This window comes from Galeopterus variegatus, unplaced genomic scaffold (genome assembly GCF_000696425.1).
Source record: "Galeopterus variegatus unplaced genomic scaffold, G_variegatus-3.0.2 Scaffold1799, whole genome shotgun sequence".
Classification (NCBI taxonomy): domain Eukaryota; kingdom Metazoa; phylum Chordata; class Mammalia; order Dermoptera; family Cynocephalidae; genus Galeopterus; species Galeopterus variegatus.
In genome coordinates, this window is record NW_007727910.1 from 279,569 (window position 1) to 304,910 (window position 25,342).

The 25,342-nt window shown below is 48.4% G+C and overlaps 3 protein-coding genes across 5 annotated transcripts in view; 1 reads left to right on the forward strand and 2 right to left on the reverse strand.

Annotated features, from left to right (window-relative positions):
* Nucleotides 1–7,918: 7,918 nt before the first annotated feature.
* Nucleotides 7,919–19,435, forward strand: CCDC101 (coiled-coil domain containing 101). Its single transcript, XM_008579037.1, has 9 exons — nucleotides 7,919–8,006; nucleotides 13,138–13,213; nucleotides 13,849–13,921; nucleotides 16,807–16,871; nucleotides 17,669–17,798; nucleotides 17,869–18,015; nucleotides 18,222–18,257; nucleotides 18,357–18,519; nucleotides 19,223–19,435. Exons 1-9 carry the CDS (start codon nucleotides 7,932–7,934, stop codon nucleotides 19,337–19,339), a joined length of 882 nt encoding a protein of 293 aa, XP_008577259.1. The 5' UTR covers nucleotides 7,919–7,931; the 3' UTR covers nucleotides 19,340–19,435.
* A 145-nt stretch (nucleotides 19,436–19,580) lies between these two features.
* On the reverse strand, nucleotides 19,581–22,949 carry LOC103595603 (sulfotransferase 1A1). 3 transcript variants are annotated; one of them, XM_008579038.1, is made up of 8 exons: nucleotides 22,850–22,949; nucleotides 21,827–21,975; nucleotides 21,598–21,723; nucleotides 21,413–21,510; nucleotides 20,752–20,878; nucleotides 20,560–20,654; nucleotides 19,878–20,058; nucleotides 19,581–19,777 (listed from the first exon to the last, which is right to left on the reverse strand). In XM_008579038.1, exons 2-8 carry the CDS (start codon nucleotides 21,972–21,974, stop codon nucleotides 19,665–19,667), a joined length of 888 nt encoding a protein of 295 aa, XP_008577260.1. In that variant the 5' UTR covers nucleotide 21,975; nucleotides 22,850–22,949; the 3' UTR covers nucleotides 19,581–19,664. The 3 variants fall into 3 exon arrangements, with proteins under 3 accessions (XP_008577260.1, XP_008577261.1, XP_008577262.1); XM_008579039.1 differs by having other exon boundaries at nucleotides 21,827–21,999; nucleotides 22,850–22,940; XM_008579040.1 differs by lacking the exon at nucleotides 22,850–22,949 and adding an exon at nucleotides 22,081–22,099.
* Nucleotides 22,950–24,090: 1,141 nt separating this feature from the next.
* The window catches only part of SLX1A (SLX1 structure-specific endonuclease subunit homolog A (S. cerevisiae)), a 3,546-nt gene continuing 2,294 nt past the window's right edge, over nucleotides 24,091–25,342 (reverse strand). Inside the window, exons 3-5 of the mRNA XM_008579041.1 lie at nucleotides 24,559–24,686; nucleotides 24,303–24,390; nucleotides 24,091–24,221 (exon numbers count right to left, since the gene is read on the reverse strand). Of these exons, the coding sequence (XP_008577263.1) occupies nucleotides 24,192–24,221; nucleotides 24,303–24,390; nucleotides 24,559–24,686 (246 nt within the window). The 3' untranslated portion in view covers nucleotides 24,091–24,191. The remainder of the gene's footprint in view (nucleotides 24,222–24,302; nucleotides 24,391–24,558; nucleotides 24,687–25,342) is intronic.

Below are 25,342 nucleotides of genomic sequence, written 5' to 3' on the forward strand. Positions count from 1 at the left end.
ATGGATTGGTGGAAGCCAGGTTCTGTTCATCAAGAAATGGAAGAATGGCCCCAAAGGCATTTTGGAGATCATTGGGGGCTCCCACTCCCATCAGAAGCCCAGAATGCCAGGGCTTTGGGGGCAGAACAGTTTCAAGGCTCTGTTCCTATCACTCTGGTGCAGTGCTCTTGGCAGTCCAGGTGCAGTTCAGGGCACTCCTCTGAAGAGCACAAATGGTAAACTTTGGCAGCATCAGCATGGTGCCATCTCTGCTGGCGCACAGAATGCATAAGGTGTGGGGCATGGCTACCTCTACCGAGATTCAAAGGATGCTCTGGAGAGCCTCCAACCTAGGCATAGAACTGGCTGCAGGGGCCGGGCCACTACACTCTGCAGGATAGCCCCTGAGACCCCAGACTGGTAGAGCCACCACCATGCAACTCTAGCCTGTGAGAGCCACAGGCATGTGATTCCAACAAGTGAAAGTTGCTGTGTCTTCTGTGCCCAGCAAAGCCAAAGGGGTGAAGATGCCTAGAGCTATGGAGGCCCAACCCCCACCCCAGTGTGTCCAGAAGGTAGGACATGAGGTCAAAGAAGATTGTTCAAGCCTAAAGATTTAATGATGTTTGCCCTGTTGGGTTTTGGACTTACTTGGAACCTGTTACCCCTATCTTCTTTCCTATTTCTCCCTTTTAAAATGGGTATGTCTGTTCTGTGCCCATCCCACCATTGTATTTTTGAAGTACATAACACATTTGATTTCACAGGACCACAGCTGGAGGAGAATTTGTCTCAGGGTGGATCATATCTTGAGTCTCACCCATATCTGATTTAGATGATATTTAGATGAGACTCTGGACTTTAGACTTTTGAGTTGATGCTAAAATGAGTTAAGAATCTTGGGGCTATTGGGATGGAATGAATGTATTTTAGATGTGAGAAGGACATGTATTTCGGCGGGGGCTAGGAGTATAGTGCTATGGTCTGAAATGTTTGTATTCCCCTAATTTAAATTTTATACGAGGGCTTTTGAATGAGATTAGTACCCTCATAAAAGAGGCCTGAGGGAGCTTGTTCTCCTTTCTGCTATGTGAGGACACAGTGAGAAGGCACCATCTTTAAAGCAGAGAGCAGCCCTCACCAGACACCCAATCTGCTGGTGCCTTGATCTTGGCCTTCCCAGTCTCCGGAGCTGTGAGCAACAAATTTCTGTTGTTTCTAAGTTACCCAGCCTAAGGTATTTTGTTATAACAGCCTGAACTGACTAAGACAGTAAGGATATAAGATTCTGAATCTTTGGGAAGCTGTCTGGGTTGGAGATAGATTTGGGAGTCAGTACCATATGGTTCACAGTTGAGGCAGTAGCCTGCAGAAGCCCAGGAAAAAACCTACACTTAAAAGTTTGGGATAGTTGATGTGGGAAATTCAAAATGGACCTAACTCGGGCCAGCCTGTGGCTCACTCGGGAGAGTGTGGTACTGATAACACCAAGGCCACGGGTTCAGATCCCATATAGGGATGGCCGGTTAGCTCACTGGGTGAGTGTGGTGCTGACAACACCAAGTCAAGGGTTAAGATCCCCTTACCGGTCATCTTTAAAAAGACAAAAAAAAAAAAAAAAAAAAAAAAAAAAGGACCTAACTGGGGGCTGGCGGTCAGGGCAGGAGAAAGCTGACATGTGAAGTGTAAAAAGTATGCAGTTCCTGCTGGGTCCCTGACACAACTGCACAGTGGCAGTTGTTGATGAAAGCAGAGATTTCTGTTCTTGCCTGAGGAGCTTCCAGTCTGGGTGGGGAAGAAAAGATGTACCGACACCCACTGGCTTGAAAGCCAGTTTAGAAAAGTATGTTGGAAAATCCATGCAGGGTCCAGGAATAAGTCAAACAAGAAACGTTTGGCTTAAGGTTAGTCATGCAAGGCCCGACTTGAGCTGGAGGAGAAAGGGCATGCCATCTGACTCTTTGGAGGTGGGGGTGGGTGGGACGGTATATTAGTCCATTTCTGTTGCTTGTAGTAGAATACCTGAAACTGGGTAATTTATAAAGGAATAACATTTATTTCTTACAGTTTTGGAGGCTGTGAAGTTCAAAGACCAGGGAGGACCTTCTTCTGGGTGGGAACTCTGTGAGTCCCATGGCAATCAGAGTGACATGTGGCAAGCAAATGCAAGAAAAAGCTAAGCTTCTCACCCACTCTCCTTATAAAGCCATCAGAACCATGCCCACAATTACCACATGAATAGATCAATCCCTTAACAAGGGCACAGTCCTCATGATCCAATCACCTTTGGAAGGTCACACCTTCCAAATATCGTAATTGGATTTCCCACTCTCTTAACACTGTTAACAATGGAGGTCACATTTCCAATACATGAACTTTTGGGGGACACATTTGATCTGTAGCAGATGGGGAAAGCCGTGAGTTTGCGAGGGTACAGAAGGCAGGCAGAAGGAATGTTAATAAGTAGTGAGAGGCAACATTGGCTCTGCTTCAGGTCTGGATCCCGTCTCACCACTCCTGCCTGTTCTTCAGACACAGCCCCTGTCTTTTGTCCTTGGGCTTGTTTTCAACATGCTCTTTCCCCTCTGCCAGCTTACTGGCATTCCTCCACCTGTAATCCTTCTGTCCACTCTGCCCCCTCGCGCTTCCATGCTCCTTCTGGTTTCACAGCCCCACCATGAGACATAGTCCTCCATGTCTGCTACTTGCATGCTCCCCTTCTGCAGGTTGGCTTCCATCTCTTCCACTGAAAGTGTTTTCCCAAGGTCCTTGATAACTTCCTAACTGTCAGATTCAAGAGACACCTCTGAGCCCTTCTCTGTGGCATTTGGTATTATTAATCATCACCTCTTGTAACTTTCCTCTGTTTGTGGAGATAAAGACTTGAAGATGTCAAAACACAGATGCGGGGGAGCTGTGTGGGGGCTGGAGGAGACCTGAGTGTGTGGGAAGGCAGCCAGGCTCGAGCCCTGAGGAGCAGCAGTGTTCTGAGGACAGGCAGGAGAGGAGGAGCCAGTCAAGAAGGTGGAAGAGGAGCTGGAGGGGAGGTCAAAGGTGAATGCCAGGAGGGAGGCCCTGGAAGCTGGAGGAGGAGGGAGCAGGCACCTGGGCTGAGATGCTGGAGGTCAGGTTTGTCCCGACCCGCGGGATATTCAACGCAGACCCTGGAGGGGGGAGTGGGAATGGGATGGAACAAGAGACTCGAGAAATTGAGACAAGACAGTATTCTGATCAAGTCTCGTTTATTGGCTCTAAGGTTACATCTTATATAGGAAAGAAGCAGGCATACTGCAGGAAGTCAGGAATGCAGGAATGCGATAAGGTCTTGAGAGGAAACAAAGACAGGACATTCCTGACGCAGAGCAGCCCCCAATCTTTACAGCAAAGCAGAAACTTGAAAGAAGATAAAGGTCACCCTTGAGTAAACTTGCGCAGCCGGGAACACAGAATTCCCGGCACAAACAGATTACGAGGCAGTTATCACGTAAGCATGGCCATCTTGGCGCAAGCAGGTTGTCACGCAGGCATGGTCACACAAGGAGGGGTGTGGGGCTACAGGCTCCCAACACAGGTTGGATGAAGCAGAAAGGGATCTAATGCTTTCCCTGCAGGGGGAATTGATTCTCTCTATGAGGGCATTTTCACTGGACTGGTGAGGACAGAAGCTAGATAGAAATGGGTTGAAAAGTAAAATGGAGGTAAGGAAGTTGAAGCACATGCTTGGACAACTCATTTAAGCAGTTTTGCTGTGAAGAAGAACAGAGATGGGTGGGTAGCTCAAGGCAGGTGTGGGGTTCAGAAGCTCTTTTGTTTTTTTAAGGTGGGCTCTCCTAAGAATGCTTGTTTGCTGATAAAGAATAGTAGAAAGAGTATCACAGTCCAAAGTGAGACAGGGTCCAGTGTACAAGTGAGGGGCAGGTTTTCCCTGTCGGGGAAGGCAGAGGTGACAGATGCTGCTGCATGGAGCTTGTAGTTTTCATAATGGGAATAAAGTCTCTGGCTTCTCTTCTGAGACATGATGAAGAGCCCTGGACATCAGACCTGGGTCAGAGGGAAAGACCAAAGGTATTGAAGAGAGAGGAGGTTTGAGCAGACAGAATCATCAGGGAAGGATAACTGGATTGCCTGGCAGTATGGTGAGGGCACCTGTGGCTGTTTGTGATAGTGACTGTGTAAGACCCATCTGTCCAGTTGTGGGGCTTCTGCCAATTCTTATATGCACAGGTGTGGGCACGTGACAGGTGGGCAGTCGGTTTTAGCTAGGATTCCTGCTTTAGCAGGAGAGAATACCCTTTTCCATGCTAATCCGCACCTTCCCAGGATCTCTCCACTGAACTCTCATCTTCTGTCCACACCCTCACCTTCTTTGTTGTAGCCCAGTGGGGCTCTTTTCTCCTCTTAGCAGTGGGAATCTCTCAGTGATAATCTTTAGCCTCATCAGTTCCCAAGACTTTAGCAACACCCGTATGCTGATCATTCTCAGATTTATCCACTTCCAGTCTCTGATCTAAACTTCAGGTCCATTACTTCATGTGGGCTGGCCATGTGGTTCTAGCTAATGCAGCAAGCCTTTTTAAAAGGGACATGTTCTTCTGTACATGAAAATGCATTATGTAAATTTGTGGGGTTAAAAAGTGTTGCCAAATGTGGGAAAAACAGTGTCACAAGCAAAAAAGGAAAAAAATAAATTGGACTTCATAAAAATTAAAAACATGTGCTTTCAATGATACAACTCAATAATAAAAGACAAATAACTGAACTGAAAAATGGGCAAAGGGCAGTTCTTCAAAGAAGATATGCAAATAGTCAATAAGCACATGAAAAAATGCTCAACATCTTTAGCCATCAGGGACACACAAATCAAAACCACAGTGAGGGCCGGCCTGTGGGTCACTTGGGAGAGCGTGGTGCTGACAACAGTAAGTCATGGGTTAAGATCCCCTTACTGGTCATCTTTTAAAAAATAAAAAAAAAACCACATTGAAATACCACTTCACACCCACTAGGATGGCTGTAACCAAAAAGACAGACAATCACATACGTTGGCATGGATGCAGAGACATCAGACCCTCATACATTGCTGGCAGGAATATAAAATGGTTCCCCACCTTGGAAACAGTCTGGCAGTTACTCAGAAGATTAAACACAGAATTACCATATGATCCAGTAATTCCACTCCTAGATATATACCCGGAAAATGAAAACATTATGTCAAAGAAAAACTTGTACACAAGTGTTCATAACAGCATTATTCATAATAGCCAAAAAATGGACACAACCCAAGGTCCACCAATTGATGGATTGATATACAAAAAAATGTGGTGTATCCAAACAATAGAATATTATTCAGCAATTAAGTGAAATGCAAATGTAAAGAGACAGAAAGTAGATGAGTGTTTTCACAGGGCTGGGAGGCATGGGATACACACCTATTAAAAGCATACAATTCAGTGGTTTTTAAAATATTCAGAGTTGCACAACCATCACTACCATCAATTTTAGAACATTTTCATCACTTGGCAAAAAAGCCCCATACCCATTAACAGATTAACAGTTGTTCCCTTTTCTCTCCCAACCCTTCCCCACCCAGATTTTTGTGGATTTTCCTATTTTGGACATTTCATGTAAATGGAAACGTAAAATATGTGGTCTTTTGTTTTCAGGATCCATCCATGTTGAAGCATATGATAGTACTTAATTTCTTTTTATTGCCAAGTAATATTCCGTCATATGGATAATACCACACTTCGTGTATCCATATAATTTCTCCGCATCCTTGCCAACACTTTTTATGTCTCTTTTTGATTATAGCCATCCTAGTGGGTGTGAAGTGTTATCTCTTTGTGGTTTTGATTTGCATTTTCCTGATGTGGAACATCTTTTCATGTGCTTGTTGCTCATTTGTATATCTTCTTTGGAGAACTGTCTGTTCAGATCATTTATGTATATGGTCTGAAGTAGGGGACCAAATCCATTCTTTTATTTGTGGATATCTAGTTGTCCCAGTACAGTTTGTTGAAAAGACTGTTCTTTCCCCCATTGAGTTGTCTCGACACCCTGTTGAGAATAAGTTGACTATGGAGTTTATTTCTGGTCTCTGGATTCTGTTCCATTGATCTAGATGTCTTTCCTTAATGCCAGTACCATACCATCTTGATTACTGTAGCTATGTAGTGAGTTTTGTAATTGGGAAGTGTGAGTCCTCCCACTTTGTTTTTTCATTTTCAAGATTGTTTTCGGTTTCTTGAATTTCCATATGAATTTTAGGATGAAGCTGCATAGAAGCTAGCTGGGATTTTGATAGGTTTTGATAGCTTGCATTGAATCTATTGATTATCAATTTGTAGGTGGGACTTGACAATATTTAATCTTCTGATCCATGAACATGGGATGTCTTTCCATTTATTTAAGCCTTAATTTCTTTCAACAATGTTTTGTGATTTTTAGAGTAAAAATTTTGTACTTCTTTTGTTAAATTTATTCCTAAGTATTTTAATCTTTTTGATGCTATCATAAATTAGGTTGTTTTCTTAATTTCGTTTTTGGATTGTTCATTACAAGTATATAAAAATAACAATTGATTTTTGTCTGTTTATCTTGTATCCTGTGACTTCGCTCTTAGTTCTAACCTTGTTATTAGTTCTAACAGTTGTTTAGTGGGTTCCTTCGAGTTTTCTATATACAAGGTCATGCCATCTGCAAATAGAGATTTACTTCTTCCTTTCCAATCTGGATGCCTTTTATTCTATTTTATTGCCTAATTGCCCTGGCTAGGGCCTCCAGAACAATGCTGAATAGAAGTGATAAGAGCGCAACCTTGTCTTGTTCCTGATCTTAAAGGAGAGCTTTCAGTCTTTCACCATTAAGCACGATGTTAGCTGTGGGTTTTTCATAGATGCCCTTTATCAGGTCGAGGAAGTTCCTCTCTGTTCCTGGTTTATATATTTCCTCTTATTTTATCCAGTATAGCTTTATCTTTAGGCATATTTCCATTTTCAACTAGTCATAACATACTCTTTTTATTACATTTTATTGTCTTTTTGTTCTTTTTCTAATTACTTTTTTTTGTACAAAAGCATTTTATTTTCACCAGAATACATTCATCACACCTTGAGTGAGATATTTTTTAGTAGTTGATTTCTCTTCCCTCTACAGTAAGAACGTAACAGTGCTTTATGACTTGGAACGTGTCTTCATATAGAATCTTATTAGAATCTCCCAAAATATAGCAGTGGTGATGCCCATTTTACAGATTAAAAAATGGAGACCAGACAACTTGAATCATCTGTCAGGATATTATCAGCAGAGCTGGGGCTCAGGATGCTGCCTTTGGAAGGCACTTAACAAATACTCCTTGACTTGGCTGAATACATTGAATACAGATATATCACTGGAGTGAGGCAGAATTCCAGGACAACTTGCCATTTTATTAGTTTCTTAGGGCTGCAAAACAAATTACCACAAACTGGGAGGCTTAACACAAGAGAAAAGTATTCTCTCACAGTTCTGGAGGCCAGAATTCCAAAATCAAGATGTAACTTGGTTCCAAAATCAGGGGTTTGTTCCTCCTTGGGGGCTCAGAAGGAGAATATGTTCCATGCTTCTCTTCCAGCTCGTTGGGTGGTTGCTGGCGATTCTTAGTATTCCTTTGCTTACAGCTGCTTAACTCCAGTCTCTGTCATCAGATGGCTGTCTTCCCTCTCTGTGTCTCTTCTCTTCTTATAAAGACACCAGTCATACTGGATTAAGGGTCCACCTTACTCCAATATGACCTCATCTTAATGTACTTCTTAATTACAGCTGCAAAGACCCTATTTCCAAATAAGGTCACATTCACGGGTATCGGGGCTAGGACTTCAGTGCGTCTTTTGAGGGGTCACTGTTCAACGCACCACAGCCACTAACAGAGTTCTCTGCTGTTCTCCCTCCCGCAGCAGCGCTGGTTGTATACCATGGCCCTCGTGTCTGCTGATTCCCGCATTGCAGAACTTCTTACCGAGCTCCATCAGCTGATCAAGCAAACTCAGGTGAAAAGCCACAGCCCTCCACTTCTAGAGGGAGCATGGACTGTAATGCTGAGATCTGGAGGGGTGGGGATATGGGTTGTGTTCAGGGAAATTGGACATGCAGGGACCAAGATGTAATGAAGGTGAGAGGAAGGGAATTTGGGGTATGACTGCCATTCCCATTGGATTTTCTGTCATGTACAAAATCTCATGGTTTTTTTTTGTTTAACAGCTCTATTGAGAGATAATTCGCATACCATACTATGCACCTATTTAAAGTGTACAACTCAATAGTTTTTAGTGTATTCAGAGTTGTGCAACCATCACCCCAATCATTTTCAGAAAATTTTTATTCCATGACAGAAATGCTCCACACCCATTAGCTGTCACATCCCTTTTCCCTCCACCCCCGTACTCCAGGTAAACAAAGACATGCTTTACCAGGCAAGATTTTCCAAGGATTTAGGGGTTATCTCCCAGGAGCTGGCTAAGGGTCAAACCTTTTTTGGAATGTGCACGGTTTGGACAACCCAGGCCTGCTGCACAGGCTGCCCTGTTGGCCTAGGCTCTCTTACAGCACAATAATCATATTTGTCTGAGCATCTGTATTTAGCATAGCATTTATATAGCAGATAGAGTAATACCGTCAATACGAATATGCTTAACATTTGGAGGAGCAAGTGTGGGGTAGAGATAGACTTAAAGAAACAACTAAGGGCTGGCCTGTGGCTCACTTGGGAGAGCGTGGTACTGACAACACCAAGTCAAGGGTTAAGACCCCCTTACCAGTCATCTTTAAAAAAAAAAAGAAAGAAAGAAAGAAAGAAAGAAACAACTAATCTGTCCTGTAAAGCCATTACACACATTTTCATATTTTTGTTCCATTTTGATTACTTCATCCCCCCCCCACCGCCATCTTCCACTGTTTGTACCTTGTGATAAATTTGCATAAAACTGTTTAGTATAGAAATTAGCTGATGGCTAGCTAAATCCAGTTCTTCCTCAGGCTAGTCATTTTCCATCAGTATTAAATTCTGAGTAGGCTTACGTTTGGTCATCAATATCAGTATTATCATAGGACTCATTTACATGGGGTATTTGAATCTTACCAGCAGTACCAGCATGCAGTACCTTATTGCAGTGTGGTCATGGTGAAATTCAATTTCATTACAGAACAGATTAGCAAGAATTACGAAGGTATTTGTTATGCCTTCCCAACAGAATCAGCCCCTGCCCAGATATCAGATATTACCATGGATGGGCATCATTACAATTGGCCACGATTCAGTTATTTCTGGGTTCCAGCTGAGTTGGGGATGAAGCCAGTCACCCTGACTCACCTCACAGGCTTTTACCAAGACTGGTTCCCATCATGTGCTGTTACATAGCAGGGCCCACCTACCTCCTATGGGGAGGACACAGGTGATATTCAGAATAATTCCTATCCCTGCTAACTATACTTTAGGATATGTCTTATTTTGATTTATTCTTGGGTCAAGGGCAGTCATGTGCATTAATGTAAATTACAGTCCCCTATAGGACTTCCATAGGTTCGAGGTCCATACAATTCTCATAGGTGTGCCCCTTGGGCCTCTGCAGCTAGGATGGAGGACCATGCCTCATGGCTACTCTGGCCCCTGTTTGTATTAAAATAGCCCAGAGGCCCTGGTGGATCAGGGTACAAGCCCTTTCCCAGCAATGGGTGGGCCCTGGAATTACCCAGCATAATTTGTTGGATCTGCATCATCTTTCTAGACTGACACCATTTCTTGCCATCCTCCTAGAAGGAAACTCACTTTAATCTGCTTATTCTAATTAACAAATCTTTTTCTTCTGAATGCTGCTCCTAATTAAACATGAATTCAACTTGACCCACACCTACCTTTCCTAAAGCCTTTCTGTCTATGGGCCAGTGTTGTTTACTCCGCCCTACATGTTGTTACCATTGTATACACATGGCCTGGGGGCAGTTAGGATACACTTTTTTTTTTTTTTTTTAAATGATAACTGGTAAGGGGATCTTAACCCTTGACTTGATGTTGTCAGCTCCACGCTCTCCCAAGTGAGCCAACCGGCCATCCCTATATAGGGATCCGAACCCATGGCCTTGATGTTATCAGCACCATACTCTCCCACGTGAACCATGGGCCAGCCCCAAGGATACATATTTTGTACCCAAAAATATGTGGTGCCCCTTACTAGGGTTAGATGAGTGGTGGTCACAACTAGATGTTATGTCTCCCGAGTATACCATATGGCCTTCCATAATCTTCTTTGTCTTGGGTGGGGCTATTCCCCAGGAGAATTGGGACCATGTGATGCCTACTGCTTTAATCCTATCATAAACACACTTTTTTGTATTCTTTGTGATAGCTTTTCATTCCCAAATACAAGGGTGATACGTATTTGTGCCTGTAGCACACTGTGGCATGTTGGGCATGACACTGCTGTATTTTGTCCATTATAACCAGGGACCTCTCCAAGCATTCAGTCATCTGGGTTTGTAGTTACACAGTGATTAGTCTGCTGGCAGTTGTACATCACACAGTCTGATGGCCCAGGAGGTAGTATTTCCTAGAAACATCTTCCTAAATGAGAGCCTCTGTAGTAGATGTAACTTGAAAAATAAGAGTCAAAAGATACTGGCACACGTATTGCCAAGTGAAAGAACCCGGTCTGAAAGGTGTGATTCCAACTAAATGACATTCAGAAAAGGCAAAATATAGAGATGATAAAAAGATCAGTGACTGCATGGGCCTTGGGAGGGATGGGAGCATGTTTGGGAGGGATGAGTAGGTGGAGCACAAAGGGTTTTTAGGGATGTGGAACTATTCCGTATGACACCGTAATGGTGCGTTTGTCAAAACCCATAGAACTGTGCAGCACAAAGAGTGATCCCTAATGTAAACTATGGGCTTTAGGTGATAACAGTGTATCAATATTGGCTCATCAATTGCAACAGACATATCAAATTAATGCAAGATGTTAACAAGGGGAAATTTCAGAGGGAGAGTAGGTACATAGGAATTCTATACTCTGCTCAAATTTTCTGTAAACCTAAAACTGCTCTAAAAATATTTAAATTATTTTAAAATTTTAAAATAAAGGGAAGAAAAGATACTGTACATTACTGGAGTTCCATTGTTATCAACAATTAGTACAGTTTATCATCAGACCATGTAACCAGAATGTCTCTCAGGGATGCCACTCAGGCATGCGGGCTTCCATTTGACCCTGTCAGGTTCTAAGAGCAGGAGCGGTCTTGGCAGACATATTGGCTTCACCCTTTCAAGCATCTGGTATAACTGAATTAAGAGACAATGTTACTCTCTTGCCCTGAGCCTCTCTTGAAGTATTAATAGAATATTGGATTTCCATTATCGCATAACCCATTTATTCACTCTTTTATCTTGGCTTCTATTTCTTCTTCTTTCCATTTCTCCTTCTTTTCATTTCTCATTGATTTTTACCCAAACTTTTCCACCTTTGGAAGGGATATTAGGTTGAGCCACTGTGCTTGTATAGATTGCCTGCAGCAACACTAGTCAGCAAGTGTCATCCCCTGCTTAGTCCATTCCCATTCATATAGTATAGGGTTACATAGGTACACGCTAGTGGGCTATCTTGACCTCTATGTAATAAAGCTATATTCACTGTTAGTCCCACTTTGCCAGATGGGGTGCTTTAGTTCGTTTGTGTTGCTATAACAGAAATACCTGAGACTAGATAATTTATAAACAAGAGAGGTTTATTTGGCTTACAATTCTGGAACAGCTGCATCTGGCATGGGCCTCAGGCTGCTTCTACTCATGGCGGAAAGTGGCAGGCAGCTGGCGGGTACAAGCAGATCACATGGTGAGAGGAAGCGGGAGAGAGGAAGCAAGAGAGAGAAGGTGCCAAGGTCTTTTTAAGCAACGAGCTCTCACGGGAACTAATAGAGCGAGAACTCACTCATTACTCCCCCTTCCCCAGGGAGAGCATTAATCCATTCATGAGGGATCCACCCCCATGACTCAATCAGTTTCCAACACTGCCACATTGGAGATCAAATTTCCACATGAGTTTTGGAGGGGACAACACATCCAAACTCCATCATGGGGTAAAGGCATCCCCAGGCACTTACAAATTCTTACATAAAGGTCAAAAGGTATAGTGACAAATTCTTGCTTAGGGATCATCCCTGCTTCTAGCATCTGCAGTTGCAGCTGTGGTCCTAGGACCACTGATGTGGGGAAGAACTGTACCAGCATCCTTCCCCTCCTCTCTTTCCCCAAATCAATTGATCGTAGATATATGTGTTAATTTCTGAACTCTCAATCTGTTCTCTTGATCTATATGCTGGACCATATCATCTTGATCACTGTAGCTTTGCAGTAAATTTTGTAATTGGAAAGTGCAAGTCCTCCAACTTTGTTCTGCTTTTTCAAGATTGTTTGGACTACGGGCTGGCCCGTGGCTCACTCGGTAGAGTGCGGTGCTGATAACACCAAGGCCCCGGGTTCGGATCCCATATAGGGATGGCCGGTTCGCTCACTGGCTGAGCGTGGTGCTGACAACACCAAGTCAAGGGTTAAGATCCCCTTACCGGTCATCTTTAAAAAAAAAAAAAAAAGATTGTTTGGACTAATCTGGGTCCCTTGAATTTCCATACGAATTTGAGGATGAGTTTTTCAGTTTCTACAAAGAAGTCAGTTGGAATTTTGATGGGGATTCCATTGAATCTGTAGATCAATTTGTCTCTTTTTGATAAAGAAGTGTCATTAAAGATAAAGCTTATGATTTACCTTTAATACCTTTTGTAATGCTTTTGTATTAGTCAGGGGAAAAAGATCATCTTGAACTTATCCCGACTTTGGATTTAGAAAATGAGGGCCGGGGTCGGCCGGTGGCTCACTTGGGAGAGTGTGGTGCTGATAACACCAAGGCCATGGGTTCAGATCCTATATAGAGATGGCCGGTTCACTCACTGGCTGAGCTTGGTGCTGACAACACCAAGCCAAGGGTTAAGATCCCCTTACCAGTCATCTTTAAAAAAAAAAAAGAAAGAAAGAAAATGAGAGCCATATTCATGGGCTGGGCCTCTGGCCTGGGAAGCAGGTGCCACAGCAGGATGGAGGGCCTCCCTCATGTCCCGTTGCCCTCATCCTCACAGGAGGAGCGATCACGGAGCGAACACAACCTTGTAAACATCCAGAAGACCCATGAGCGGATGCAGACAGAAAACAAGAGTGAGTGGCGGGGCTCAGGAAAGACGGGGGATGAGAAGTAGGTGTGGGTCAAGACTGGACGTGGCTGTTAGCATTTTCAGAAGGGACTTTTGCATGTATCTGCATATTCCAAAGTGAATTGCTCCTTAGACTAGAGGGATAGTTTTCCCTTAGGCTGGGTGACCTAAAGTGACCCAGTGACTGGTGACAGACTGCATAGCACTAAAGAACCTTAAAATCCCTCAACTCGGGCCTGCAAAGTCCATGAAATGAGGCTGCACCAGGGAAACTCACCTGTAGAATACACAGGCCCCCAGTAGTTGGTGCTTTCTGGAGCAGAGCTTCCCTTCCAGGCTGCCCCTGCACCTTCCCGAGGCACAGGGGGCCAGACTCCCAGCTCCAAGTAGCTTTGAGAATTGTGCTGACAAATATTCTGTGTGTGTGTGTCACGATTATAGAAAAGGCTAGAAAGTACCCTCATAGATGTAGTGATGGCACTTGTACTATATGCAAATGTGGACGTTGAACACAGGGCACAGCTGCTGGGAGCACTTTTCAATCTCGTGTTTCGAGCCACAGCCTCTGTGAGCCTCCCAAAGTGACCAGAAACAATGACATGTCACTGCCCGTGCCTCTTATCCCTGTTTCCTCTACAGTTTCTCCCTATTACCGGACAAAGCTGCGTGGCCTCTATACAACTGCCAAGGCTGATGCAGAGGCCGAGTGCAAGTGAGTACCAACCTGCCTGCCCCTCCTCGCCTGGGCGCCGGGTTGCAGGTGGTCCATGGCCCCTGGCCTGCCTGGTCTCCCATGGCTGAGTCAATTCCTGCTCCCCAGTCTCTCCCTTGGGTGCCACCTTCCCTGGAGACTGCTTCTAGGCCGATGCTTCCCCCTAGCTGCTTTCTTTCCTCCTTCTTGCCTGCTTTACAGATGGCAGCAGGGCGTGGGTCCGACCCCCAGTGCTGCCATATACTAGTCACGTGACCTTGGGCAGCCACTTCAGCTGAGACTCAGTGGCCCTGTCATTAAAATAGAGGTAATAATTGCCTACAGGATTGTAAACATAAGTAAGATAATGCCTATTAAGTGCCTAAGGCAGGAGGTGGTGGTGCAACAGAACTGGGACAGTGGCAGTGGGGGTGGGGAGCAAGGAGAGATTCAGGAGCAGTTTCTGAGGTCAAAGTGGGAGATCAGTGGGCGAGAAGAGGTTGACAAGGCTCGGACAAAGGGGTCTGGTAGGGCTCCTGCTGCCAGGTTGGGGAGAAGAAAAGGTAGGGCTGGCTTGCAGGGAGGCGGCACAGTGAATTCTGATGGCAGGTGTTGCCTGTGAAGTGGCTTCCTTCTTTTGGCCCTCCAGCACAGCCCCCCACCCCACCTCCTCTTGATTTGCAGATTTATCATCTAGCCAGAGTTGAGCCCTTTCCCACTCATCTGAGCTAGAGTTTGACATGAGTAAGTTGGAGTGACTCCTGCTTAAGAGTAAAAACAGTCTCTTCCCAGCCCGACTGCTGGCAGAGTGAATGACTCTGGACCTAGTTTGATGTGGGCTATCCGTCGCCTTGACTTCCCCAGACTTAAACACTTGCAAGTTCATTTCCTAAATGCAGGGCCCAAATTCTTGCAATTCTGCCATGCTTTCACTTTTTCAGATTCTCAAGCCTTCATACATTCACTGAATAAACACCGCGTAAGGCCTCCTCAGCCCAGTACCGTGCTGGGGAGTGAGGGTGGGTGCAGAGTGCTCGGAGTTTAGGTGGGGAAAACCCACGCCTCTGTGTGACACCGTATCGCTGAGCTGGGTGCTGTCATATGCACCGGCTCATTTCCCCAGCAGATCTGTTTAAAATCCTCAGGAAGCTGAAGAGGCGCCACGAGCCAGCTCTGGGAACTGAGCCCGAGCCCGAGATGAGGTGTAGCCATTCTCTCTCCTGTGCGTGCCACAGCCGCCTCCTGGCTTTCCTCTGCCCTTTGCTTTGCAGAAAATGGAGAGGAACCCAGTGTCTCTATTTAACAATTCACGTCTTTTTCTTTAAAAAGCCTTGAGATGGCACATTGGCAGCAGCGTTCCAAAGGGAAACAAGATTAGAGGTCTTGCTGTCCACATTCAAGTGGAGGATGGCACTCCATTCCCTGGTGTGCACAGGCTATTTTCTTACATTGTTTCAAAGACTAATCTCATTGTGGGTTTCCTCACTAGTAGATTCAGGTTTGGCACTTGTGGCAGTAATAGTGCAGAAGTGACGTTGTCCTCAGCACGTCATATTAGAAGGCATGAGACTGCTTGTCCCATTGGTTGAGGTGGTGCCTTCCAAATTTCTCCAGTGTCGAATTATTGCTCTTTTCCATTGTGTAATTGTCTCGTGGGGAGATACTTTGTGTAATATCCTGTCTCACATCAAACCCACCAGTGATAACATCTGTTTATGATTCTTGCCTGAAGCAATTGGGATTTTTTTATAAGTTCCCTGGGAGGTTCTGGCATCCAGCTAGACCTCAGGACCACTCCATTCGTATCCACAGAACAGTTTATAAACTGTGTCCTCCAGACAGGCCCACCTCCAGACAGGCCCAGCAATGACTGTCAAAGCAACCTCTGGCCTCCTGCTTTTTATTCTTTCTCTGCTGTCTGGGAGGCCTGGTTGCCCCATGTCCCAGTGCTCCCTAGCCTGCGGCAGCTCTGGCCAAACCTCTCTTGCCTCACACACCAGCCACTGAACGGCGCCACTCCAAACATAGTGGGCCAGCTGTTCACTCCCCTGCTTTGGTGTGGCTGCCCCTGCCCCTGCCCCTGCTCCGTCTCCTGGCCTCTGCCTGTGAGCTCCAGCAGAGTCACATGCTCTGGGACCCCTCTCGTGATGCTGTGCTGTATTCATATGTGTCCTCTCCTGTTGGGCAAAGGTCTTTAGTACCATGGGGTGTTCAATAGAGGTTTGCTGGAGGAATGGACTGGGGTTCGCCTTAGGAGCGGAGGAGAACAAAATGACCCAAAGTGGAGTCTGCACTGCTTGTTGCTGTTGAAATATTCTTTGGGGAGATTCTCAAGACCTAGGATAAAGAAGCCTGCCTCCAGCAAAGCTTTGTGTTTGCTTCTGCTGGGTACTTGGGTCCCTGCCACCCTGGAGCCCCTGTAAACTGACTTTGCAGGGGTTTCCTGGGGCTGCAAGTCCACGTGAGGATCTATCTGTGGCTGTAGCCTTTCAAGGATGGTTCCCTCCACCCCAACCCTGTCTGAGCTAACATCTCTCCCCACAGTCCTCGGGGGGTTTCTCCTTTTATGTGTCCCAGCTACGGCAGACCCTGAGTTTGAACTTCTGTCCTCTGCATCACAGGAGTTTGGTAGAGACCACCAGAACTTCAGGATTTATCAGATGCACTCAGGGCGAAGGCATCTTCCCCGCCTGACTTGCCTCTCTGCAACCCCGCTCTCCCTGGGAGGCTTTGGCCTGCCACTCCTACTGGCTTGCTTTTCATGCTTTTAAGATTAAAAACACACACGTAGGTTTCTAGTTTTCAGCAGCAGGGTTGGTCTGAATAACCCAGCCTGCCATAACTACACAGGAGGTCTATGCTGCATGCCTCAGCCAGACTTCTTCTCTCCCTTCTCCCACCCTCAGCATCCTCCGGAAGGCCCTAGATAAGATTGCTGAAATCAAGTCTCTGTTGGAAGAGAGGCGGATCGGTGAGTTGGGAGGCCAAGTTTGGTGTCGCTTGACCAGGCAGAGTGAGGGTTCCTGAGAGCAGTGGTCATGTCTCCCTGGGGGAGCCTGTGTCCTCAGCCTGGTGCAGTCATTCCATGGGGCTCCTGACAGGGTGGACCTGGGAAGGGCATAGAGATTTCCCAATGCTTGGAGGCAGGGTTTCCCTGGTTTTCCCTCCGCAGACCAAGGTTATTCTGCCCCCGGCCCCTCCTGTTCTCTCTTCCTCTGCGGCCTGGGCTAGTCACCTCCCACCTTCCTGGCACCACCCACTCCCATCTGGCCATGGTGTTTTTGCAGAGCCTCACCCTGTGTGTCTGGAGCCAGCTTTGCGGATGGGAGTGCACACAGTGTGCTGGCGCCCAGGTCCCCCAGGCCACCACCCTCCCCTAACCTTCCAACAAGCCCATGCTGGGCAGGCATATGCATCAGAGTGCTGTCACACTGCCATCTGGGTTTTAGTTGAAATTAGGTGGGTGTGCTAAGCTGTGGCTGAGGCAGTCAGAAGTCCACATTTGGTAGTTTATTTTTTTTAACTCTTTGTTGGATGACAACATACATTAGTAGAAAAGTACACGTTAAGTGTGCAGCTCAGTGATCACACATGGTTAGCACCTCGGAAGCCCCCTTTGCCCCTTCCTAGTTCCTTCTCCCCAGGAGCATCTGCTGTCCTGATGTCCCACCAGTCTGGTACTTAGCTAGCAGTGTCTAACCGTGGACATCTAGTGGCAGGGATGGTGCTGAGGAGCCTGGTGCTCAGGGGCTCGCTTCCTTTCCACAGCGGCCAAGATTGCGGGCCTGTACAATGACTCGGAGCCCCCTCGGAAGACCATGCGCAGAGGGGTGCTGATGACCCTGCTGCAGCAGTCAGCCATGACTTTGCCTCTGTGGATTGGGAAGCCTGGCGACAAGTGAGGGTGGGAGCTGGCAAGGGAGGGCTGGTGTCCAGGGACTGGGACTGATGCCTTCTTCCATTCTCAGGCCCCCACCTCTTTGTGGGGCCATTCCAGCCTCAGGGGACTACGTGGCCAAACCTGGAGACAAAGTGGCTGCCCGGGTAAAGGCTGTGGATGGGGATGAGCAGTGGATCCTGGCTGAGGTGGTCAGTTACAGCCATGCCACCAACAAGTGAGTGGACACCAGTCCTGTGGGCTGCTCTTATCACCACCCCTGCTTTGCCGCCGCTTTTTTGCAAGATGGGAGAAAAGCTCCCCTGGAGAGGCTTGTGGGTGGGATGGCAGATGGAGCCACTTTCCTTGCCCTCCCTTCCCCACCCCTCCGCACTTGGACTGGGCCCTCACTGCATCCAGCGTTTTCCTTTGGTCTGCCTGCAGGTATGAGGTGGATGACATTGATGAGGAAGGCAAAGAGTGAGTGTCTGGGGGAACAGGGGAGGTCTGGGGGCAGCCAAGCCGCTGGGACGCCATCTCCCCACCTGGCCTTGGGTTGACGTTGCCCCCTCCCTCCAGGAGACACACCCTGAGCCGACGGCGGATCATCCCTTTGCCCCAGTGGAAGGCCAACCCTGAGACAGACCCCGAAGCCTTATTCCAGAAGGAGCAGCTGGTGCTGGCCCTGTATCCCCAGACCACCTGCTTCTACCGGGCCCTGATCCACACGCCCCCGCAGCGGGTAAGGCAGCCTCCCCAGGGAGGCTCTTCATGACACCAGGCCAGGCTGACCAGCCGTCATGGGCCCCCTTCTTTCCTCCTTCCCCATCCCCTCATCTCCCAGCCTCTGAGCTAGAGAGGCCTGTGAGCACCCTTCCTCTCTGCTTACCCAAGTCTGCTCTGTAGTCCCCTCCAGCCTGTCCTCTAGTGCAGTGCTGGCCACCTCCCCTTTCCAGCTTTGGAAGCCTCAAGTGGAGCAGCCTGCTGTGTCCCCCGGTGTAACCTCACTTTTGCAGTAAGGGGAGGAGACTGAGCCCCGATGTCCTGATGACACTGACACACGCTGCCCTGGTCACATGTTACCTGATGGCAGCCTAAAGGCTGTTCTTTCTTTCTCCAGTATCCCCACCTGTTGCCCTCTGGGTTGTCCTTTATCACCTTAACACAAGGTCCCTGAAAGACACCAGCCCTCCAGCTATGGCACAACCTTATCCTTCTCCCTGCTTTGTCCCCTGCCCTTGGCCCTTTGTTGCTGAGAAAAGTGCTCTGTAGCAGCAGGGACAGGGCCAAGCATCTAGATCCCTTGACTGCAAAGTGAAAGAGGACAGGAGAGGCTGGAACCCTCACTTGCAGCTTCCTGTGGGTCTAGGCTCAGGGATGGGATGGGGAGACCAGCCTGGCCCGGCTGTCTCTGACCGGCCCCTCCTGTCTGCATCCTGCTGCAGCCCCAGGACGACTACTCGGTCCTGTTTGAAGACACCTCGTATGCAGATGGCTACTCTCCTCCCCTTAATGTGGCCCAGAGGTATGTGGTGGCTTGTAAGGAGCCCAAGAAAAAGTGAGCCCAGCCGGCAGACTTGCCATCTCCGGCCACCCTCACAGGGAAGGCGACAAAGGATTTTCTGTTACTGAATAAATTTTCTGCTGTGTCTCCTGGGTTTTACTTCTCCAGGCCCTCCTTCCCCTCCACAAACAGGGCAAGTTGGGGAACTGGGGGCTGCAGAAGGGAGATGGCCTTGTTTGGTCCCAGTGGGCATTTACTCTTTTGGCTCAGGTTTTCCCTTGTCTGACAGAGGCTCTGCGTGAACATGAAGCATATTTTATTCTCAAGGCTGCAGGCCGGGGGTTTTTCCCGCACCCCCTGGGGCAGCTGCTGGCGCGCACCGCTCACAGCTCCGAGCAGAAGCTGAGGCCACTGCCTGCCATCTTCTCGGAGTAGTGGGCTTCGAAGTGCTCATTCTGGGCCACGGTGAAGGTGGTTTTCCAGTCCCCCACAATGCCTGGGGAGGCAGGGAGATAGGGAGGAGTCCCAACCACAGAAGAGGCCCCCAAGGCTCAGGGCAGGCTCCCCTGATGCTTCCACACCCAGCGGGCACCCACCTTTCCTCATGAAGGCGGAAACACTGTGGTCCATGAGGTCAAAGGGTACGGTGCTGTAGTTAGTCATGGGGTTCTCTTTCATTTCCTTGAAAGATGTGTGCTGGGTGATGAAATCCACAGTCTCCTCTGGCAGGGAGCGCCCCACAAACTCCAGGATCTTCCGAACCTCCCTTTTGGGGTTCTGGAGCAGAAGAGGTTTGAGGCTCTTCGGTGGTATTTGTATTGCTCACTGAGCAAATAAAAACAGGGTCCCCTCCAACCTCAAAGGGACCTGGCCATTTCCACTTAGAAATCTCTCAGACCCAGCTCTTGATGCTGCTGCTCTTTCTCTGGGGCAAAACCAATTGCTCTCTGCCCTTGACCTTGTAATAAGCTTTTATTTCCTTATGGGTGCCGACAGGGACAGTCTTCTTTCACAACTGTGGCCCCAGAGTGTGGCACACCCCTTGGCAGGGAGAAGTGACAGCAGTAAATTGCTGACCACCTGCATGTGTAGCTGACTCAGGGCTAGGAGATAAGAGCTGGACGCTGCCCGGGTGGTGCTACCTTTGAGTCCTGGGCCAGGAAGGCGGGCTGGCAAGCCCAGGGCTGTCCCGGGGCTGGCACAGGGGAGTGGGGCTGAGAGGGCCATGGCAGGTCCCCAGGTGTGACATGGAGTGGAAGCAGGAACAAGCGGTCTCACCTCCTTCATGTCCTCGTAGAAGAGGTAGAGAATGGGGTGGGTGCGACTGAGCTCCCACCACTCCCGCACGTGCTGGTACCAGGACCCGTAGCTCACTGGAGGAAGGCACAGGGCAGCGCCACGGGTTGTCATTAGTGAGAGCTGGCCCTCCCTCAAGTCCACCCTCCCTGCTTCCTCCAGAGTCAGGCCCACCTTCTCCAGCCATGAACTTCTCCAGGAAGCTGTCCCAGGTGCCGGGGTCAGGGTGCACCTTGGCCATGCGGTAGAAGTGGTAATAAGAGACAGCTACATCCTTCGCATTGCGAGCAATGTAGATCACCTGCAGGGGCAGATGACCCCCCACCCCTAGCGCCATCACCACACAGCATGCCCCACACCAGTCCTGGGTTCCCCATCCTGCTTTCCAGTCACCCTCCACAGCATCGCCATAGGGAGGGGCTCTTTCATTTTGGCTGAGGAGGAAATTGAGCAGTTCAGAGGCTGACTTGTTTGCAATCTCATGATACAGGTATGAGTGAGTTGGGATTGGAACCCTTCTCTTATGCCAAAGTCCTGGCTGGTCCCTGGAATCATATCTTATACAAATCTAATCCCATCAGTGTCATCCCACCCAGATCTGGAACAAGGCATGCCAGGTTCCCACCAGCCCCTCCGCAGGCCTGTGAGCACTCAGACTCTATTTCTCAGGTCTGCACTAAAGTCTCACTCTCCTGGTCGTCCAACCCCACCAGAGCTTGAGGCAGGAATCCTCCCTCTTAGGATGAAACAAGGCTCAAGGAGACCTTCCCACAAGATCACCACCAAAGCAGGGATGGCCCAGGACCCACCTTCCCTGGCTTCCCCTGCCACTCACCTTGACCTTCTGATCCAACAGAGTCTGGGGGAGCAGGGCCAGGGGCAAGTGTGTCTTGATGAGCCGTGGGGCTGGTACATCTTTCAGAGTCTCAAGACCTAAGCCGTGGATAGGGGAAGGTCTGCTGAGCTGGAGCCCCCATTCTGCCTACCCCCCTCCACTTGTCCCAGCACCCTGCCACACACCTGTGGGAACCCCTGGGCCTTTGAACTCAAGGAATGGCACCCTGATAAAGATGGGGGCCCGGCAACACTTCTCTAGGTCGCCATCCTTGTAGATCATGTCCAGTATCTGACTCACCCAAGTGGTGCCTGGAGAGGGAGGGAGATGTGGGGTGAGCAGGCCTAAGGGCACACCCCTGTTGGCCGAGATGGGGACTGCAGCCAGGAGAGAGGGGTGGCCTTCCTCACCTACCGGACTTGGGATAGGTGCTGATGAGCAGATCATCAGGCTGGGCCTGGAAGTCCTGCAGCAACTCCAGGGCCTCTGCAAAGTACTTGATGAGCGGGATGCCCTTCACATATGTCAGTGGCGGGCGGGAGGTGTCCTGGATCAGCTCCATGCTGCCACAGCAGGGGGCAAAGCCACTTAATAAATCAACAATACCATTTGCTGAATTCTTGCTTTAAGATAAGGATGCTGAGGCTTGGAGAGGTTGAGTGACTTACCCAACTTCGCAAAGCTTGTTAAGAAGTGGAGCTAGAATATGAAGTGAATGTAGTAGTTCCAGCTCTGGCTGCACCTTTGATTTATTTGCAGAGCTTTTCAAAAGTCCAATGCCTAGGCCAATCAAAGCACTCTCTGGGGGTGAGGCCCAGACATCAGGGTTTTTGAAGCTTTACAGGAGATTCCAGCCGGCACTTTAGAAAATTCCTCTAGGTCCTGCCTGTCCTCACTTAACGGCTGGCCAGCTTTATTTCTCTTCTTGCTGTGGCTCCCAGCCTATACCCAAGGGGCTCCTCTCTCCACCACTCCGCCCCTTGAGCTCCTTAGGCCAAACACACACGGGAACCTCCAAGCCGACTAGGCCTGTGATCCCACTTGCCCAGCCACACTCTGTCTTTGCTTGGAAACAAACATGGCCAATTGAAGGGGCTGGCTGGTTTGCTCAGTTGGTTAGAGCATGGTGTTGTAACACCAAGGTCAAGAGTTCAGGTTCCCGCACTGGCCAGCTAACAACAACAAAAAAACAACAACCAACCGAACAAATTAGCCTGTTATCAGGCCAGAGTCTGATACATGAAAGAGTAAAACTTATCAGAAGAGGGGTGGGGGATTCAGGCCAAAGTGGAGTTGTTTTGAGAAGGGATATCCATGGGGAAAGAGCAGGGCTGTTAGAGGCCAGAGCAGAGGGATCAAGTGACAGGAGCCGGCCTCTGCTTCAAGTATGTTGGGTGAAGGTGGTCTGGCCGAGCCCACCTGCAATTTGGTACTCACCGGACCTTGCTGTGCTGCGTTTACCGTGGACGCGGTGTGCTGAGTGCAGAGCTGCTCTCTTGGCTGAAGGATTTGTAGGTCTGAAGTGGGAGGGACCTGGAGCCCGCCTAGGGACTTGACTGTCCTCCCAGAAGGAAAGGGTGGAGTTTGGGGAAGAGGGGGGGCTCTGTGTTACTCTCCTTAGCATCCCAAATGGAGCCAAACTTAGACTGGTCTAAAAACCCAAGATATGGGTTTAGTGTGTAGAAAACAAAAGACTGAAAGTAGGCAAAAGAGCCCCATGGTGGCTTTTTTTTTTTTTTTTTTTGAGCTGTAATCTAGCTCCTGGCCTGCCCCTCTAAACTCCACCCCTGTGGGGCGGGCCAACAGAGCTGCTTCTAATTGATTCAGTCAAGGGAGGGAGAGGATTGGAGGGGAAAGACGCTGGGCAGGCATGGAACAGGGCCACTCACCTTGTTGGTGCCAAGCCAGTCTTGACGCCAACTTGTTCAGGCCCCCAGCGTTCCAGGAATTACAGGAACTGGTGGCTCTGACCACACAGCAAGTTATGTGGGTGGGCAGGGTGAGGGGGTTGGGGCGGAGCAGAGCAAAGAAGATTCTTTCCAAGGCAGCATAGGATGTGGAAACAAGGACTCTGGAGTCTGATAACTCTGGGAGTGAGCCCCAGCTTCATGGCTTCCAGGTACCTTACAGAGCATCACTCCATGAGAATATCAGCCCCCAGGGCTGGCCGGTTAGCTCAGTTGGTTAGAGCTTGATGCTGATAACATGAACACTTGATGTTCGATCCCTGTACTGACCAGCCACCAAAGGAAATAAAAGATGACGGCCACCCCCAGAAGGGGTGCTTTTTTTTCCCACTGGGTTTGAAGGGAACTCTACAGAGAGAGGCAAGAAGTGTTTGGGGCTTGGACAGCCACAGGGCCCCATGGGATCCCCAGCCCCCCCCACCCCCAGCCTTTGTCCTTACTGTTTGGATGAAAGTCCAAAGTCAAGCTAGGGACTAAAGGGGGGTAAGCTCTAAGTCAAGGGTGTGAATCTCCCAAGTTCTCAAAGAACTTCGTGACCTCAGGCATGCTGGGGAAAGCTGAGGTGGAGGGGCCTTCAGGTAGAGAAAAGGCTGGTCACATGCTTGGGCCAGTGACTCCTTGTTCCTCCTCTGTTCCTCTCACCCGGGGCCCCAGTGACTGGCAGGACTTCTGCCTGCTAGCTCCATGTCCCCTCCAGCAAACACCAGAAGATAACCTTAACTCAGACTTTTTATTGTACTCAAGTAAAAACTGCCCAGACCCACTGGGGGTAGGACAGAAAAGGAGTGAGGGGAGGGCTGGGACGTTGAGGATTAGGTCTCCAGCATGTCTGTCCAGTGTTCCTGTAGAGACAAGAGAGTTGGTTAAAGACAGCCTAGAGGATGAAGTGGGGTAGGGAGGCTGGGGCCAAAGCCATCTCTCACCTCTTCTAATTCCGAGTCTTCTTCCTCCTCCTCAGTGCCCATCTGGCACAGCCAGATCAAGTCTCCCCAAAGCAGCGAGTTCTTACAGCTACCAAGAGGTGTGATTGGTAGGAGATACAGAGTCAGGCATCCCAGGCCCTCTCCAGGCTAGGCCTTGGGTGCCAAGGTGAGGACTCAGCTGCCCGACCCTGTTTTGGACAACTGGGCACCCTCTTCCCAGAGCCAGACCAGGCTGGGGTAGGGGTATTGGACTCACCTAGGACATTGGCCTTCTAGGGGAAGAAGCTGCCCTGGTTCTTGCAGAAGGAACTCCTCTGCCAGGCAGAACACGTGGGCCTTTAGGGGGCAGCCAGGGTGGGGGCAAAACAGGGGGCCCTCTTCATCCTGTTAGAGATGGCAGGCAGATAATAGAGGAGATGGAGTAATGATGTAGCTAATACTTACAAAGCATTTCTACGGACCAGACACTGTTCTGGAGCATTATGTAGAACAACCCTCTGAGGCACGTAGTACTATTATTTGCATTTTATTTTATTTATTTATTTATTTTTTAAAAAGATGACCGGTAAGGGGATCTCAACCCTTGGCTTGGTGTTGTCAACACCGCGCTCAGCTAGTGAGCCAACCGGCCATCCCTATATGGGATCCGAACCCGTGGCCTTGGTGTTATCAGCACCGCACTCTCCCGAGTGAGCCACAGGCCAGCCCTTATTTGCATTTTACACATGTGAAAACAGATACGGAGAGGTTAAAATATTTGTCTATAGGGACTAAGCTGGCCAACTTCCTCTAAGCATTAGCAGTGACAACATAATCTCCTGGCCACTGCAGCCAGACCTATAGCCCCTTATAGGCTAAGCAACCCTAGGCAGGTCACTTAGTTTCTTTTTTTTCTTTTTTTTTTGTAACCTATTAACATTAGTTTCTGAATGGCAAGTACTCCACTTACATTTACTGAGAGCTTGGTAGGAACGAGACTCATCATCTGTTAATTTATTAAATATTTATTGACCTGCTCTGTGCCAGACCCTGTCCTACAG

Bases quoted from the DNA above. Each gene is read 5' to 3' on its own strand.
- CCDC101 (XM_008579037.1), top strand. From the start codon at position 7,932: ATGGCCCTCGTGTCTGCTGATTCCCGCATTGCAGAACTTCTTACCGAG. The intron at 17,799-17,868 runs GTGAGGGTGGGA...TTCCATTCTCAG, and splicing joins ATTGGGAAGCCTGGCGACAA to GCCCCCACCTCTTTGTGGGG. The intron at 18,258-18,356 runs GTGAGTGTCTGG...CCCTCCCTCCAG, and splicing joins ATTGATGAGGAAGGCAAAGA to GAGACACACCCTGAGCCGAC.
- LOC103595603 (XM_008579038.1), bottom strand. From the start codon at position 21,974: ATGGAGCTGATCCAGGACACCTCCCGCCCGCCACTGACATATGTGAAG. The intron at 20,879-21,412 runs GTGAGTGGCAGG...CTGCCCCTGCAG, and splicing joins TGTTGGATCAGAAGGTCAAG to GTGATCTACATTGCTCGCAA. The intron at 19,778-19,877 runs GTGGGTGCCCGC...CTGCCTCCCCAG, and splicing joins TTCCGCCTTCATGAGGAAAG to GCATTGTGGGGGACTGGAAA.